This window comes from Lonchura striata, chromosome 21, assembly GCF_050655825.1.
Source record: "Lonchura striata isolate lonStrDom1 chromosome 21, ASM5065582v1, whole genome shotgun sequence".
Taxonomy (NCBI): Eukaryota; Metazoa; Chordata; class Aves; order Passeriformes; family Estrildidae; genus Lonchura; species Lonchura striata.
In genome coordinates, this window is record NC_140723.1 from 7,373,066 (window position 1) to 7,390,410 (window position 17,345).

The 17,345-nt window shown below is 43.6% G+C and overlaps 1 protein-coding gene across 9 annotated transcripts in view; it reads left to right on the plus strand.

Annotated features, from left to right (window-relative positions):
- The window catches only part of SPEN (spen family transcriptional repressor), a 66,561-nt gene that overhangs the window by 34,986 nt on the left and 14,230 nt on the right, over window positions 1–17,345 (plus strand). For 6 of the 9 annotated variants that reach the window (XM_085558423.1, XM_021537848.4, XM_021537849.4 and 3 more), the window contains 7 exons: window positions 7,269–7,429; window positions 8,592–8,792; window positions 9,547–9,698; window positions 12,194–12,319; window positions 12,885–12,998; window positions 14,135–14,248; window positions 15,783–15,883. In XM_085558423.1, coding sequence (XP_085414549.1) covers window positions 7,269–7,429; window positions 8,592–8,792; window positions 9,547–9,698; window positions 12,194–12,319; window positions 12,885–12,998; window positions 14,135–14,248; window positions 15,783–15,883 — 969 coding nt within the window. The remainder of the gene's footprint in view (window positions 1–7,268; window positions 7,430–8,591; window positions 8,793–9,546; window positions 9,699–12,193; window positions 12,320–12,884; window positions 12,999–14,134; window positions 14,249–15,782; window positions 15,884–17,345) is intronic. The other 3 variants (XM_021537850.4, XM_085558424.1, XM_085558421.1) reach the window with 2 other exon arrangements.

The following is a 17,345-nucleotide window of genomic DNA, read 5'->3' on the forward strand; positions in this document are numbered from 1 at the left end:
AGGCTGTCTGGAAACTGAGGGCTGCAGGGGAAGGTGGTTCTGGGGGTGGGAGTAGTCTGTCCTTCTGAGCAACATCTCCATTTTCTCCATGATTAATTTCAGACTTTCATCAAAGATCAGGTGTCAGACATCAGGATAAAATAACTGACGTAGATATATTTATATGTATTTATACATGGCCTGTCACAGAAATGCAAATGGAATGTTAATAAGGCACTCACTTGACTTGGGATAAATATATGGTAAATAGTACCTGGAGGCTGTGTCTTCAAAAACTTGCTGGTCAGAGACTGAAATAAATACAACAGTATGTGTTAGTTGGCCACGTAAAGGACACTGAGTTGTCATGGTTGTGTTGCTTTACCATGGCCCTTAAACACATAATTTAATATAATTTCTTTGGATTTAGGATTCCAGCCCAGCAGGAGATCATTGAAGTCTTCTCTCTGGCTGTGGTAAAGCAGAAAAAGTTAAGGGAAGGAGGATGTCCTTGTTTCATTAGTCTGCAGTATTTAATGATCTCTCTTTAGAGTTGTAAATGCTGGTTTTATCTGTTGCGTGCTTTTTGTGGCTGTTTCTGTTTCCGTGCAGCACTGGCCTTTCCGCCCTTTCAGTGGATTGTTGTATCATAGCTGAGTGCTGTTAAATACTGCAGAGTGTGTGACATGCACAAACCAAAGTTCCTCGGGTGGCAAGTTCTCAGCAGCTTGAACGGGTGCCAAGAATGTCACAGAATCACATCCCAGCGAGCTTTGCTCCGGAGGGGCCGAGGCCGGGGTGATGGGCACTGGGTAATTACACTGAGGGAATGTTTAGGTGGCTTTCTCTCCCTTCCTCTTATATCCGTATTTCCAGTGGAAAGCCTTGTTTGCATGTGGAGGAGCTGGGTTCAGGTTCTTCGTGGTTTCCCTGTGTGGGCTGAGCCCCTTCAGCGCTTGCCTGCAGTTGGCAAAATGCAGCGACGGCTTGTTTCCTCTTGATCTCTTCATACAAACTAACCTCAGAGGTTGGACTGGGCTTTCTGACGTCTTCAACTTCAGGTTCAACAACTCTTTTGAAGGAGGGAAAAACCCCTTGTATTTATTTCCGCAGGTGTGTGAAATGTTTTATTTCTCATACAAATGCCCTGGTGTGGGACGTGTCATGTGTACAGAACAACTGCCTGCTGCTTGCTCAGATATTTAGGTCAGTGTTGGAATCAGCTCTGATAAGGAGTTAAGGTCTGTGTGCCCTGACCTCTGGAATTTTCATTGTGGTTGTTCCTGCCTGTGGCAGGGTGTTGGAATGAGATGATCTCTAGAGTCTCTTTCAGTCCCTTTCTGGGATTCTGTGATTCCTGCTTGAGTGTGGCAGAACAGCCACCTGGATTGTTGGATTAACAGGGTGGTGTCAGGAGTTTTGTGGGAATGGCCTACTGCTGTTCTTAGGAAGGAAAGTGTGATTTGATGTGCATTTTTGACTTACATCTGTGTGAACAGGGGAAATTCTGGTTAAATATCATCTTAGGTTTATGTAATAGTTGCCAATAGGTCAGAAATACCAGTCTGTAATAGCCCTGTGCATATACTGTTCCCGTATATAATTTTCCATCCAGAAGTCAAAGTGTTCCACAGGCGAAGATCCTTTAGTCCATTGCTAGAATGGAATACAGTGAATTTTTTAAGCTTTTATTTTAAGCAGTTGCAATCAAATTTTTGTGGGTGTTGGTTGGCAGTAATCATGTCTTTTTAATTCTTTTTATTTCCAAACAATACATCAGTACATTCAGGAAACTTGGAGCAGTTTCTGGTGCTGTTTTCCCAGGTTGAGGAAATCTCACCAACAGTTTTTTTTCCAAAGCCTATGAAGCATCCCAAGGATCTGTGTTTTCTGGATAGAGCTGACCCATACAGCAATGTCACTGTTGTGCATGGAGATCATCTACAGTGACTTAACTTGGATCTGGAAAGGGAGGGACAGGGAGAAAACTCAAGGGTTCTCTTGCTTCCATTCAGAGATGACTGTACATTAACTTTGGATTTCCTGACCCGGCTTGGGAATCTGCTGCTGGTATCAGCCGTGAGAATAACCCGCCGTCAGCAGGGATGGAGCCTGTCCTCAGTAGATCTTTCTAGGAGATAATCTTCACTTGGAGATTATTCTGACAGGGTGTTGAGTCGAGCTGAGCCAGGCAGAGTTCCTGATTTCAAGTTAATTTTGGCAGGGAAAAAGTGATCATTCTGCATATTTCCTGTAAAACTAAAAAAAAAAAAATCTTGGATGCTTCACCGGGTCTGGTAAAACAGTTTTTGAAGGCAGCTAAAAAAAAAAAAAAAATTAAGTATTAATTTTTACATTTTTCACAGCTGAAATTTGACATGAAAAATGCAAAGGTTTTAAACTGATTTTAGGTGGCTTTGTTTTTAACTTGCTCCAGCAACAGAGGTTAGAATAATGAAATGACAGAATCATGGAATGGTTTGGGTTGGAAGGACCTTAAAACCCATCTCATTCCACCCTTGCTTCAGGTTACTCCAAGCGCTGTCCCACCTGGCCTTGGACACTTCAGGGACTGTGCAGTCACAGGTTTTCTGGGCAACATCAGGTTGGTTTTATTTTGTTTTTTTAGACCCACATTGGCAGCTCAGCGCCCACAGGACGTTAAAGCTTCCCTCTGCTTTATCCTCCGTGGTGGCTGCTGTGTTTCCAGACGTGTTTCCAGCTTTGTTTCCCGCCTGCCACTTGTGGGGAGTCCCCAGCCTGCAGCTGACTCACTGCTCTCAAATAAATCAACGGGCAGAAATGACAATTGTGCCACATTTTAGAATTGCAGGAGGGTGCAGGGCAGGTTGTGAGATCCCTTGATTCAGCGCCGCTGCCATTGAGGGGAAGCAGCGGGTCTCCCGTTCCACGGACGGGCTTGGAGCCTCTCTTTTATCTCCTTTTGTGGGAACAAAGGACAGCTGGCTTTGTGTTCTCCACTCGGTGCTTTCATTTCTCACACGTAAACCCAGCGTAACTTCATCGCCACTAGGCCTGCGAACTGTAATTGCCTGAAAATGAGAAATTTGTCTGGAAATGAGGAGTGGTTTGTGAGATACCAGGATTTGAAATGTCATCTTTGCATTTAGAACTGAGCAAAGGAAAATTCTGTGTGCCAAATGAGCTGCAATGTACTGAGACCAGGAATGGGGCCCCATCATCCTTGTGGGTCCCTTCCAACACGGGATATTCCACGATTCCATAAAACCAGATGTATTTGAATCTGAACCTCATGGCTGGATTATTACGTGTTGAGTCTTTGGGAATCAGCCCATGTGGATAAAATTGAGATTGGATTATAAATAAATTTAATCTTGATTAATGGAAAATAGATACATAGATAAATATTGTAAGCTATAATAGATTTTATCATGATTGATGAAAAATGGGCACATAAATAGTGTGAGTAAGAACACACATCCGTATATACTCATAGGTAATTATGGACTGCAGATAAGTGTTTTAAAAGGGCTTGTGAACTACACCTGTAGTAAAGTGCATGTGTAAGAGAAAGATTTTATGTCCACCCCTTGTTTCGTTAAGAACAATCTCTCTTACTTCTTCGTTTTCCCATCTGATTTTGCTGACAGTAAAATACAAAAATCATTTTTCTCCAATGCTGCGATGCCGTAGAGTGAAAGTGATTTTAGAAGTACCTGGGCTGGACAAAAGAGCATCTGAAATGCTGGTTAAGGACTCCGAGTGCTCCCCAGTGATGCCACGTTCCGGGCGCGGCGCGGAGGAGCGTTGGTTCCCAGCTCCCTCCCGGCGCCGCGCGTGTGTTGTGACAGCTCCGGAGATTAGTTCCTCGGCATGCTGGCATTCTGCTCCGCTGACTTCACAGCGATGTGGAAGAGCAGGTTCTCCCGTGTTGGGAAAAGGCTGAGTGCCAGAGCACGCTCTGCTTCTGGAAAAAAATCACCCCGGGTTTAATGCTGCTAGTGGAAGCCCAAAATGAAGTTACAAACCTATTTTTGTGTCTTCTTTCACCTGCCCCAAAACCTAGTGATGCTTGGAATACTTCTAAGGAGGAGATTATCAGAGCTGTTGTTTTATCCTATTATGTTCCCGTGTTAAAATTTCCGTAGCTCATTCTAAAAGCTTTATGAATCCACTTTTGCCAGAAGAATTTTTAATAACTTATTTTCTGTGTTGGCAATGGGTGGTTGTTTTCAAAATTACTCACAGGGAAAAGCAAAGCCATATTCTCATTTTGATATTCTGGGAACTTGTCCTTGAGTAGCTTTCAGGCTTCAGATCTGTATATTTTTAAAGCTAAAAAGAGTTGTATTTTGCTGCTCAAGACTCCACATAATTCTCTGTCAGATGCTTTATTTTGATTGTGCTGTGAGCTATAACTGGGTGACACAGCAGCTATAATTAACTCTTCCATCATTCTCCCATTCACAGAACATCAAACCTTTGACTTACTTTTGAATTATTATATCCATGTTTCTTCAGTTGGAAAAGTGATGGGGATTTCCCTAAAGAAAGGGGAGATTGTTCTTGCAATCATTTTATTTTCTTGTCTAAAAATAGTCAGGAAATAAAGACTTTTTTTTGTTTGTTTTTTTATTTTTTTTCTGGAATGTCTCAGAAAGTCTTGCTTTGCTAAGGGACACATATCCTTAAAACTCCCTGGGAAAGTGGAAGTTACCACTATGATCCTTGTTTCCCAAAGATGCACAGAATTCAGGCTCCTTTGTAGAATTTATCACCCTGTTGCACTGCTGTGTCATCACTTGGCTATCTAACAGTGTTATCCCGAGATAATATTTTTTCTCTACTGGAATGCTGTGATTTCAACAGTATGTTCCATATTTTTAACATCCTCACAAAAAAACCCCAAACTGTAAAAATAGCCTGTCTCCATTCTAAAGCACTGCTCAAATCAATTCAACGTTGCCTCTTGCTCCAGAGATACGATCTCAACGCACTGGAATTCTAAAGGCTTTGGGAGCATCAAGATGTGGAGAAGGAAAAGTAGAAATGTGCACAAGGTTGAGGGTTCTGCATCCCTAAAGTCCTCCTTTAGCCTTCCCCAGGGGCTGCTGAACCACGTGGAGCTGCTGTCAGCTTGGGAATTATTTTCAGTTTCTCCCCACCCACATTCCCTGCCCTGTATTTGTGTGTTAAAAGAAGTTTCTCTATTCTTTGCCAATTTATTTCCCAGTAGCAGGTGATGGCTGATGTTACCTCTGGAGAACACTGAGAGACATTTTGTGTGGGGTTGGGTTTGTTTTTTTCCCAAAATGCTGTAGTTTGGTGATTTAATGGAAAGGCAGAGGGAATGGAATAAAAATGAGGAAGAAATGCTTCCATTTCAGTGATTAAATAGTTCATTAATGAAGAGGGCACAAAAGGAGGGTGCACAGGTGAGACAGAAATAAAGGCAGTTTACCAATCTAGCAGAAGAATGAGGCTGTGAAGGGACATCTTGATGGTGGGAGATTGCTGGCAAGCACAAGGGACTGTAGCTGGGAAGGGAAATGTTATTTATTATCCATGAAGTGAGAGGCTGGGTGGTGCAGGGCAGCTGCCCTTGGGAAGAGCAGGGCAGGGGGAAGGGCTCCGTTTTTCACTCCGCTCCTGGCATGGCTTTATTTTCACTCCTCTCCCAGAGTGATGCTGAACTTCCTCCTCCAGGGCCAGAGGAGTAGGAGGAGAATGTGTGGGAAAAGCACCAACGTGTGAAGTGGCTGGATGGGATGGGAGGGTTGTAATGAGAGGGTGAGACCAGCAGCAGAGTTTATTATTACTTCTGCATTTTTGACCCTTTTTGTTGTGTTTTATTTTGGTCTGGCCTGTTTTTATATCCTTCTGGATTGTTTGTAAGTATTTTGTGACAGAGATTGTCTTCCCTTCTGCGCCTCCAAATATAATGGGGACAGAGCCCAAGGGCTTTTGGGAATGTGCCACGGTGCTCGTTCCATACAGCAAGATGTTCAGAAAGAAAACCAGGTTTTTTGAATGTTTGAAGAAATACACCCACAAAAAAGCAGTAGAAGGGCTCACAAAATCAAATATTGAAAATTACTAGAAGCCTGAAATGGTTTCCCTGAGAAAAGAAATGGAAAAGTTAAGTGGTTTAATGGCAAGAAGGTTTGTAAGAAGAGTATAAAATATTTAAGATAAGAAAAAGATAAACTTGCACATCGTTTTTCTAATATGATGTGGAGAGGAATATAAAAATTCAATCAAGCAGCAGATTTCAGACTGACAGGGTTATTTTAGTACGTGGCACATCTCCCTCCCTCCAGCCTCTGAGTTAAAATTCCAGCAGAATTTTTTCGAAGGCTGCTCGTGTAATGGAGAATGAGAGTCTCCGGGGTTATGTCAGACAAAATTATTTTTAGCGCTGTTCTGAGCCCTCGTGCCTCAGGGAAGAAATGAGCCACTGAAGCAGGATGACGTGTCCCCACTGGGCAAGCTTTAATAACATTATATTCTCTGTATTTCTGCCTCTCCTCGAAGCATCAAATGATCCTGAGTCTGTGGATTAGATTGACTCCCTCTGTGATCTAATATGCAAAACCTCTTCCGCTGTAATTATTGTTTATAAAAGGCATTATTGGGTCTGAATTCTTCCTATCTGAAGTTGGAGGTTGAGGCTAAGCTTGGAAATAGTATTTGCTGGTTCATAGAGAATCCTAGCATGGTATGAGCTGGACGGGGTCTTAAAGATCATCTTGTTCCACCCTGGGCTATGGGCTGGGACATCCCCACCTATCCAGGTTATTCCCAAGCAGCTAACCAAAATGCTTGCCATGATTTTCATGCATGATCTCTTTGGAATACAGATCTTTTCAGGGAAGATGCCTGAAAGCACAATAATATTTCTTTCCTGTACATGAGAGTGCTGGGAGGGGTTTTGAGGCATTGTCAGACCTGTGCATCCTCCCTGTATTTCTCTACTCTTCCTACACAACTCCTGAGCTGATCCAACATTGCATTACACTTAATTAAATCTCCACCATTGTCAGGGTGGGTAACAGGATCTCGCTGACATTTTACCCACATTCCACTTCCCTGCCTGTCTCCTCTGGGGGCTTTGGAGGGGAACATTGGTAGGAAGATGCTTAAATCTGTGTGAATAGCGGGCGGCAGCACAGAAACAGAACTGGGCACAAAAGGGAGGAAAGCCTGTGGGCGAGCAGAAACTCTGGAATTTTGCTTTTTTAATAAGATAACCATTTCCTGGGTGACTTTGCCCTGTGCACTCACCCTTCTCTCCATGCCATTCCCAGCAGTGACTCCAGCAGCAGCTCGAGCGACGAGTCCCCGGCGCGCTCGGTGCAATCCACGGCCGTGCCCGCGCCCGCGTCCCAGCTGCTCCCGTCGCTGGAGAAGGATGAGCCCCGGAAGAGTTTTGGGATCAAGGTGCAAAATCTTCCAGTGCGCTCAACAGGTAAATTCACTCAGGAAAGGGCAGCAGGGGACAAAGGGGGTGGGACTGGTGGGATAACCTGTACTGAGTCTTTGATGCACAGCAGCCATGTGCTGCCTCTGAGGATGGGATTCTCTCCCTGCTTCTGCCTCAGTTCTTGTGTGACAGTGGGAAAATTGCTTAATTAGTGACCATCTGTGAGAAACCCTGCTGGTCCCAGCTCCAAGTAGTGGGCATTTCCAGCTCCTGGAACTGGTGCTTCTAACAGTAATATAGGCTTTCCCAGGGAAAAAACTGACACATCTCCATTTTTAACTTAAAACTTTGATTCTTTTATCTCACCCTGCTTCAATTTATTTTTTAATTTGCAAAGTTGAGGGTTTTCTGTTGCAGTTTGAGTGCCTTAAAGCACCCCTGAGCATATTTGTAAAGGCAATGCATATTGCATGGGAAATAACACAGTGCTGAGGAGTGCCCATGATTACTCCCTGTTCCCTGTGCTGAGCACAGGAGAGATTCCACAGGAAAAACCAGCATGGCATAAGTTGTGAAACAGTTTTAACAGAATTCATGGATGCAGAAGCAGTGGCTGACCTAAAATAATATCTGTTAATCTTGTGAGCAGAGAACCTCACGTGTTGGTATCTTCCTATAGATTTAATGCCTGTCATATTCCTTGAAAGTACACGATGCTGAGGTCAATATTCCACGAATCTCAGACAGACTGTGTGGGGCTGAGTCAGATTCTGCAAAATCTGATGGATCTGCCTAGTTATATTTCTGAATTGACTGAACTGCATGCTGTGTGACTCCAGCCTCCACTCCAGACACCTCATCCCAGCTGTGTACAGTATTCCTGTGGGATTTTTAATTGAGTATCCCTGTTATTTCTTCTTCGCCTGGAACTGGGTGTCTCAGAAGCAGAAACCATCCACCGCCAGCTTTAGCCATGTAAAACCTCATGTGTGTAGTTTCTTGGGTTTAAAAGAGAAAGATCAGCAAGAAACTTTGGACATTGGCAAAATTAACACCCAAATTAAAAAGGGCACTCATGTGAGCACAGAGTTAAATGGGATGAAGTCACATTTCAGAAAGACTGTCAGAGTTCTTCATGTCCTTTATGGTGCTGCTGAGCTGGTAGAAGTGATGTTTCTGCAGTGTTAATATTTATTTGTTGGTTTAGATACAAGCCTTAAAGATGGACTTTTCCACGAATTCAAGAAGTACGGGAAGGTGACGTCGGTGCAGATCCACGGCGCGTCCGAGGAGCGGTACGGGCTCGTGTTCTTCCGGCAGCAGGAGGACCAGGAGAAAGCACTGAATGCCTCCAAAGGAAAGCTCTTCTTTGGCATGCAGATTGAAGTCACAGCCTGGATAGGACCAGGTAAGGTCCATGCCCTTCTCCCAACAGGACTGTTCTGGGTGTGTTCAGGAGCTGTTGTAAAGAGGCAGAATAGAAATAGGAAACATTGAAAGAAACTGGGAAAAATGTCACGATAAACTCCAGAGCAAAAAGAGTGGATGCTCTTGGATCAAACAGCGAGAGAGAAGGAAACCTGCCCTCCTCCCAAACAGTGGGATCTGCTGCAAGGAACGATCTCATCTGCCACGTCTCGGTGGAGCAGCTGCCAGTGGGTGGTGTGAGCACAGAACTGAGTCCTCCCAGCCTCGTTTCGTCTCCTTTTAATTAAAACAGCCAACGAGTGCTGCGTTTTGAGGCTGTGGCAGCACAGCCCACGTGACCGACCAGTGAGAGCTGCAGCCCTGAGCACGTGGTGAAGTTCTCAGACTGCACTTCAATGGCTTCTTTAAAAATTGATTCCTGAAAACAAACTCCTGCCACGTGCTCTTCCCCAAGCACAGGGAAACCTTATTGGAATTCATGCACTCAAGCATTGATACTTGGTAAGAGTAAATTTCCAGAGAAGCAGTTGCAGCTCCCTTTCACCTGAGATGCTCAGATTCCTCCGCGGAATATAAAAATTCCCAATCCCACATAAATAACAAGTCATGGGTGCAGTACTGGGTGTTTTTCTCAAAAACAAGTTACTCTTGTTCAGATCAAGAAGGAGACCTGAATAAACCAACATGCACCAAATCTCCAGTCGTTACAAATTTCCTACTCTCTTTTATCCTAGAAACCGAAAGCGAGAATGAATTTCGTCCTTTGGATGAAAGGATAGATGAGTTTCACCCAAAGGCAACGAGAACTCTGTTCATAGGCAACCTGGAGAAAACAACCACCTACCATGACCTTCGCAACATCTTCCAGCGCTTTGGGGGAATAGTGGTATGTGAATGGTGTCCTGTGTGGGGTGGCACTGCTCCCCTGTCTGTACAGACCTGTAAAATGCTGTAAGTGGTGCTAAATCTGTCAACGACAGATAATTCAGTCTTTCTGTAATAATCTGAGTCACTCATCTTGCTGGAATATACCTGAAAGCTTTTCTTTGTATTCAGAGTTCAGCATATGAATGTTGAGGGGTAGCTTAGCAGGAAAAACTGTCCTAGGGGTGTTCACAACAAATGTCTCTCCTGCTGTTTTCTCCTTGTAATTCTCTCCTGGTAGCTCCAAGCTGACTTCATGTTTGGGATATGAGTATGCCAGGTGATGTTCTCGTGTTGACTCCTACAACTGTGTGAATCTGAGTTTCCTGTTGATTCCTGGAACAAGGGGCTTGGTCAGTGTATGTGGAAGCAGCCCTGTGCCCAGGCAGAGGGGACTGGAGCAGATGGATCAGTGATGGCACATGAGGCATTTGGGTTTTCAGCTGAGGGGGAGTATCCAGATGAGGTAGAGCAGCCTCCTCTCCTCTGCTCATGACTTTCTATCGATTCACATCAATGTTATATTTAAGGGAAATTTTCCATAAAAGTCATGCAACTATCCTATTTAAATAATTTTCACACGGGCATGGAGTGAAAGGACAAGCCTTAAGCTGAAGGAGGGCAGAGTTAGGTGGGATATTGGGAAGGAATTTTTCCCCAGGAGGGTGGGGAGGCCCTTACAGGTTGCCCAGGGAAGCTGTGGCTGCCTCATTCCTGGAGGTGTCCAAGGCCAGGTTAGACAGTGCTTGGAGCAGCCTAGGACAGTGGAATGTGACCCTGCCCATGGCAGGGGGTAGAACTGGATGAGCTGTAAGGACCCTTCCAACCCAAACCATTCTGGAATTCATTCTGTGATTGCTGTTGAGTCTGAGCTTCAGATGGTTCGTGTTCTCCCTGTCAGCTGTGGGTGCTTGTGAATGTGCTGTGCCTCCTTCACTCTGCTATGACATGTCTTTATCACTGCTGAGGAATCAGTCACACATTCCAGGAACCCCATCCCTGCTACTCCCCAAAAGAAGAGGAGGTTGCTTCCATGTGCAATGTGAACAAATACAAAATCCCCGTTTCATGATGTCTGTGTATGCAGACTCTGCTGTATCCTCGACACCAAAACTGATTTATGAATTCGTGCCATGTCTGTGGCTTGAACCCTTTTCCAGTGTTAGATCAGCAGAGCTCTCCTGATAAAGATGTTTATCAGTGCTAGTGTAAATTGCCTTTTGTGTGCTGTGGTGCTCCCTGTCAGCATTATTAATGGCTCAGAACTGGGAGGCAGCACTGCCTCGCTGTTTCCAGGAAAACTTGCAAGCTCAGGTGCAGAAGGGACCAGCTTTATAACCTTTCTGAGGGGTAATGAGCACAATAATGATACTTTATTTGCCTGTCACAAGGAATTGCTTGCCCAGGGTGAGTGGTCAAGTATAATTTGCCATGGTTGCAGTTGTGCTACTTCAAACACTTGGAAGTGTAGTTTTCTATTAATATTCCACTTAAATCATTAGGCCAGGGCTGTAGGAGTCTAATAGTTGTGTAAATCTCCCTGTTTACTTCTGTTTTCCCAGATAAAGAGCTCTTGGGTGAGAGTGTGTCAAACTGCTGCCTTGTCCCTAAATTTATTAACCATGAAATTAGTCTGTCCTGGACATTGGAACATTTGTGCTTAGATCCATGTGTGGCTCACAAAGGCAGCTCCTGCTATTCCAACAAATAAAGCCAAACCCTCCACCTCCTATTTTCAGCTTGGAATGAATCATAGTATCATGAGTTTGTTCAGAGGTTTGGGTACATTTCCAGTGCTAGTGCTGAGCTTGTTTGTTAACCAAATGTCAGTTCCTGGCTTGCTGGGCTTTTTAAAATCTATTAAAATCAGCCTTTATTTGGCTCTGTGGGCCTCTGGCTGTACTTGTGAATGGGCCCATGGTGGCTTGGTTTTAAAGAGCAACAGCAACTGAAGTTGAGAATCTTTTTTGCCTTTGCCATGAGTCAGTCTGGTTCAAGAGATGAGTCCAACATCACTTTGTGTTTCTAGGAACAGGATGATCATGATTTATTTGGAAAAGAAGCCCAGCTTGGCTCAGGGATGAGGATCGGAGCAGGTTGTTTTCTCTTGAGCCTTTGTGAGCGAAAATTAATCTGTATTTCTTTGATCCTGAATTGTCTCTTCTTGATATAGTATTAACAGCCTAAAGCTGGTGTTTGTTGATCAGGTCAGGCTTAGTTCTGCGGGCTTGCATTTTAAATCTGCGGGATAAAGAGCTTTCCCTGCTCAGTAAGGATTTGGTTTTGAGATGCAACAGAACAGTAAAGTTCTAACTGTCTACTATTGTTTAAATCCTCCCTCTGAAGAAAATATTAATTAAAGAGCTTGCTGTGCCATGTGTCCCTGAAAAAAGCCAAGTCCTCTTAGATGGGATTGACTGCTGACTGTGGGCTGTTGTGTTTTGTGCTTGTCCCCAGGACATCGACATTAAGAAGGTGAACGGTGTCCCTCAGTACGCGTTCCTGCAGTACTGCGACATCGCCAGCGTCTGCAAAGCCATTAAGAAGATGGATGGGGAATATCTTGGAAATAACAGGCTCAAGGTAAAGAAATCCTCCCCTGGACTGTATCCTTCTTGTGTCTTCCAAAGCCTCATCGTGGGATGTTTCACAGCGAGGTAGTTTATGGAAGTAAGATGGTTTTTAATGCAAGATCATATCAGAGTGTGATGATTTCAACCACCACCTGATTGGGATTAATCAGCATTTTTGTTGGCTCTGTGCACACACAATCCTGGGATTGAGCACTCAGAGACTGACGTTCCCTGGCCTGGAAGGGCCACGTCTGGCAAGGCTGTGCTGGGAATCTGTCCCATTCCCCATGGCAAACGAGGCCTGTCAGGCCCCAGAGCTGTCAACCTGTCACTTCTCAGACATTCAAACTGTAGAAGAACCCAATGTTGTCAAACACTGTATTTGTTTAAACAAGCAGAATTATTTTCATTAATTGCTCTTTGATTTTTGTCTCGCACCTGCACCAGATGCTAATTTTAGAAAATCCATACAAACAACAGCTTTCTCCAAATAAGTCTTTCATCAGGCAGGCTCTGTTCAGTGAGTTTAACCCTTGTGCACTGTACTGATGGAAGTTTTGCCCTTTTGTGTCCAGCTGGGTTTTGGGAAGAGCATGCCTACAAACTGCGTGTGGTTAGATGGGCTTTCCACAAACGTTACGGATCAGTATCTGACCCGACATTTCTGCCGATACGGGCCTGTGGTGAAGGTAGGTGGGAGGCTTTGGCGTGTGCTTCCAAGTCGTTACTGTCTTCCTTTCTTCCCATCCTGTCCTTTCAACCCCACTGTCCAGGGCTTTATAGCTCAGGTAGAAAAAATTCTCCCTGGGGTGGAATTCGGCTGACAGGGCTCCATCAACATAGACAGCAATCAGAAGTTATTTCAAGTGAGCCGAGATGTTGAGTATTAGAAACCATTTGTTGCTCTTGTGCAGTACAGTCTCTCCCCAGCAAAACTTCTTAAATGTTAGTTGGAAGAGCAGCGGTCTAATTACGTAATTACTCACACTTGCTAATTGCATAATTAGACATAACTATGTTTTTTTTCGTCAGACCAAGGAAAAAAAAGACTTTTTAAAAGCAATCAGGACAATCAAAAGTACATGGAAGAGAGAAAGTCAACAATGGTGCAACACACCCCTGTCACGCAGCGGGAGCCTCTCCCATGCAAGTGATTTATCACGTGCTTAAGCTTTAGTGTGGGAGTTGTCCTGCGTATTTTTATTTGACATGGATGTGCTTAAAATTAAGCAATGTGTGTAAATCTTTGCAGGATCAGGGTCTGGCCTCCCCAAAGGATTTTTTTGGGTTTGTGTTGCAGCTTTGACGTTCTTTATTGTAGCTGTTGTTGCTTGAATAATACATTTATGCAGCTAAAGGAAGGCAGTATTTGGAAATTGGGTGTTGAACAACTGGTGAGTGGTACTGCAGTCTCATAACAAAAGCTAGTTCCACTTTGGGATTAAATGTTTCCTTTACCTTTTTCCCCCCCATAAAATGCACTGGAAATTAAAAAAAAAAAAAAAACAACCACAAAAAACCCTTAAACAAAGAAATTATACAAAACTCAGTCAACAAAGAAAAAAATATTCAAAGTAAAATACAGAAAAACAAAATAAAGGCATAATATACCTCAAGCCACAATATCCACAATTCAAAGCAGTCCCGTGTCCTTTTATTGTCTCTTCATTCCAATATGCCTCATCAGAAAAGCCTGGAAATTCACCTTGCTAAAAATTATTTCCTTCCTGGTGTCCTCATGACTTAGGATTTTGTTGGGACTGACATTAAGTCCTGTGGATGAGGCTCTTATTTGGTTTTTGTTTTGTTTTTTTGTTTTTTACAGGTGGTGTTTGACCGCTTAAAAGGCATGGCCCTGGTTCTCTACAATGAGATTGAATATGCACAAGCAGCTGTAAAAGAGACCAAGGGGAGGAAAATCGGTGGGAATAAAATTAAGGTGTGCAGAATGACCTCCAAACCAAAGCAAAACAGGCAAAAAAAGAGAAACAAATTCTGTTTAGGCCTTCCCCCTTAAATGCTGGCAGTGCAGACTGCCAGGCTCAAGGAATACTTGGCGGGACACACATGTCCCACATATCAAAGGCTTAAATTATATTTTTATGCTCGGCTTATCAAGATGTCAGGGAATCCTGAACTGTTACTTAAAAAGCCTTTTCCAGTATTCTGCTGTTTGTTTCGCTGAACTTGTCTCTCTGAGCTCCTGAGTGTTGGTGTCCGTGTCACTGCCTCGTTTACCCCAATCCAAGGCAAACTTTTGTCTGTTTTTGTGTTAAAAAAGGGAAGTCTGAAGGTGTGAATTCCTCCAGGAAAATACATGGCTGCATCCAGCTGCCCCATGCTGATGTCCAGGCTCTGGGGTACAGTAACCTCAACATGGAGTCATGGAATCATGGAATGGTTTGGGCTGAAAAAGACCTTAAAGGTCATCTTGTCCTTCCTGAAACAGATTTTGAACAATAATTGAAAACACTACTTTAGAAAACACACAGAAAGTATTTTTCTTCCTGGAGCAACATTTACAGGGATATCTTGGATTTGGGTGAATGTGGTGATACCTGTTCTGACTGTCCCATCAGTCCCACTAATTGGGGACATGAGGTGTCAGCCAACCCTTTGAATTATCTTCCTCCTTCTCCTTTCTCCTCTCCTAAAGAGTGGGAGTGATGTCAGGCATGGTCTCAGCAACTTCCCACCTCACCCAGGGCTGGGAGTTGGATATTCTGTAGTTTCTGAGTGTGGTGTTGGATATCAGTCACCTCCCAGTGCAGGAAAGCCTGTGGTCCCTTAAAAGTTTCACAATTTGTGTGGCTCTTGTTGCTTAATGACTTTGGAATAAGCAACACCCCGCTGAGGGACTGTGCTCCATTGCTGTGGTTACACACGGGACTGGGCTGATTTAAAAAATAAGAGGAACTAGAATGTTAAAAATATTCCATTGTATGACATACACATAATGAAATCTGTTCTAATCCTTAATTTTTTTCACTATGCCATTCGCTTCTAAGTACTAGCAAACACTAATTCTTGGAGCAGCTGGAACAGGGAGCTGCAGTTCAGGAGGTTTGGTTCTTTTCCTGCTCTATAACCCCAGGCAAACACTGTGGAGTCCAGAATGGATTCGTAATCCTGGCCCTCTGTAGCAAAGCCCTGAGATAAAAGGGACTTTGGAACTGTCCTGGCATTAAAAACATCAATACCACGATAATAATGTGTATTTTTCCTGCTGCTTTGCCCAACAGAAGCCTCTGGGATGGCAACTACAACAACACAGTAAGGAGGTAGTTACACAGCTCCACTGAGAAATATCTTTATTCCTGGGGATGTGCAGGGCCAGAATTGGGAAGTGTTTGACGTTTTTTTTGTTAAATTTTACCCCTATTTTCAGTTCTGCTCCCACCTTCAGCAGACAGGGAAATGTTAGCAGAGTGAGATGTTTCTGTGACTGAATGTGACTTCCTCTTCTTTTTCAGGTGGACTTTGCAAATCGGGAGAGTCAGTTGGCATTTTATCATTCCATGGAGAAAACGGGTCAAGATATCAGAGACTTCTATGAAATGCTGGCAGAAAGAAGGCATGTATCAATCTTTTTATTCCATTTTTTGTTTTCCAGCATCACCTTACACAGTCCTTTTACAATCATTGTCCTCCTCATCATACAATCAAACTTTCTTCAGGCCATAATTCTTAAACAAGTTTTTTCCTTTCAACTTTATACTTATTTTTTAAGTTTCATTAAAAACACCTCTGCATTTTAATTTTTTTAACCTTTTCACTATTTTTTAAATTAAATTTAGGTGAGCAAACTTAAGCTGTGCAGATCAGAGCAGGCAGGCTCTCACACATCTGAGGTGTAGCCAGTTAGTGGAATTCCTGCTGAGGTGGAGGTTTCAGTTGTCTGTGTGATCCATATTTAAGTATCCTGTTTCTCTGGTGGGTCACCAGGACACAGTTGGGAGTCATTCATCACATCTTAGGAATGCAGAGAGCAGCTTATCTGTAACAGAGAAATGTGTGTGTTGGTGGGTGTACAAAAAGTCTGATAAACTGCTGCTCAGCCCTTGAGCAGCGAGTAAAATCTGATCCTCCGCCTCCCTCTTTCCAAAATTTTTTTTTTTGTAATTTGATAAAATAATACATTTTGAGTAAGGATGCATTTTATTTTGAATAAAGCTGTGTCCTGTGTGTCTGCCCCTTGCCAGCAGCTGGCACCATATGCTGCACAGTCACTTGTTTATCTCTGAAGACCTGGCACAGAAACACTCCACATTTTGGGCTTTTTTACCTTCAGTGACTGAAAAAACACCCATGTTTTATTCCCTCCAGAGTTAGGGCTCTGCCTGCCCAGGAGTCAGTGCAGCATGATGCTGGGTGTACCTGAGAGCTGGATATACCCAACAGTTTTCTGCAGCAAAATAGATTGGTCTGATAGGGTGCAAAATGAGCAGATTTAAAAGCAAGCAGAGTTTGGAAATCAGTGATCAATGGAAATGCAAGTGTGCCTTCCCCAGGCCTTGCCAGATGTTGTGATGTGCCAGCAATAAGCATTTCCTCAGAACTGGGCTCGATTCAGGCAAGAGAAGGGCATTTTTGGATGTTTCTTAGCACAGAGGACTCAGGTGGGCTTGTCTTTGCCATGGAATAATCCTGAGCAGGACCCTGATTTCTGGTGTTTGGGCACACGTTAGTCGGGTTTTTCCTTCTCTGTCACTCTGCTCAAACAGTCATCAGGAGATCCATAGGGATAATGATCGTGGAGCAGTGGAGCAAGCTCTGCAGTGACTCCTGTAATTCTGCAGCTTCTGGTGTCCCTTCAAGCTCTTCCTTGCAGAGTTGCTGAGATCTGCACAAACCACCTTCTCTCATGGTTGTAGTTGGAGCCAGTCTAAATAGGACCCAGGGGAAAAAAAAACATTTAAAAAAAAAAGCAAAATCCCTGATAAATATTTTTAACTTCACAGCTGCTTTTCACAAAATCCCATTTCACATGCCAGGATGAGGTTTTTGTCTTCTGTGTTTTGTCCCTGTTTCAATTT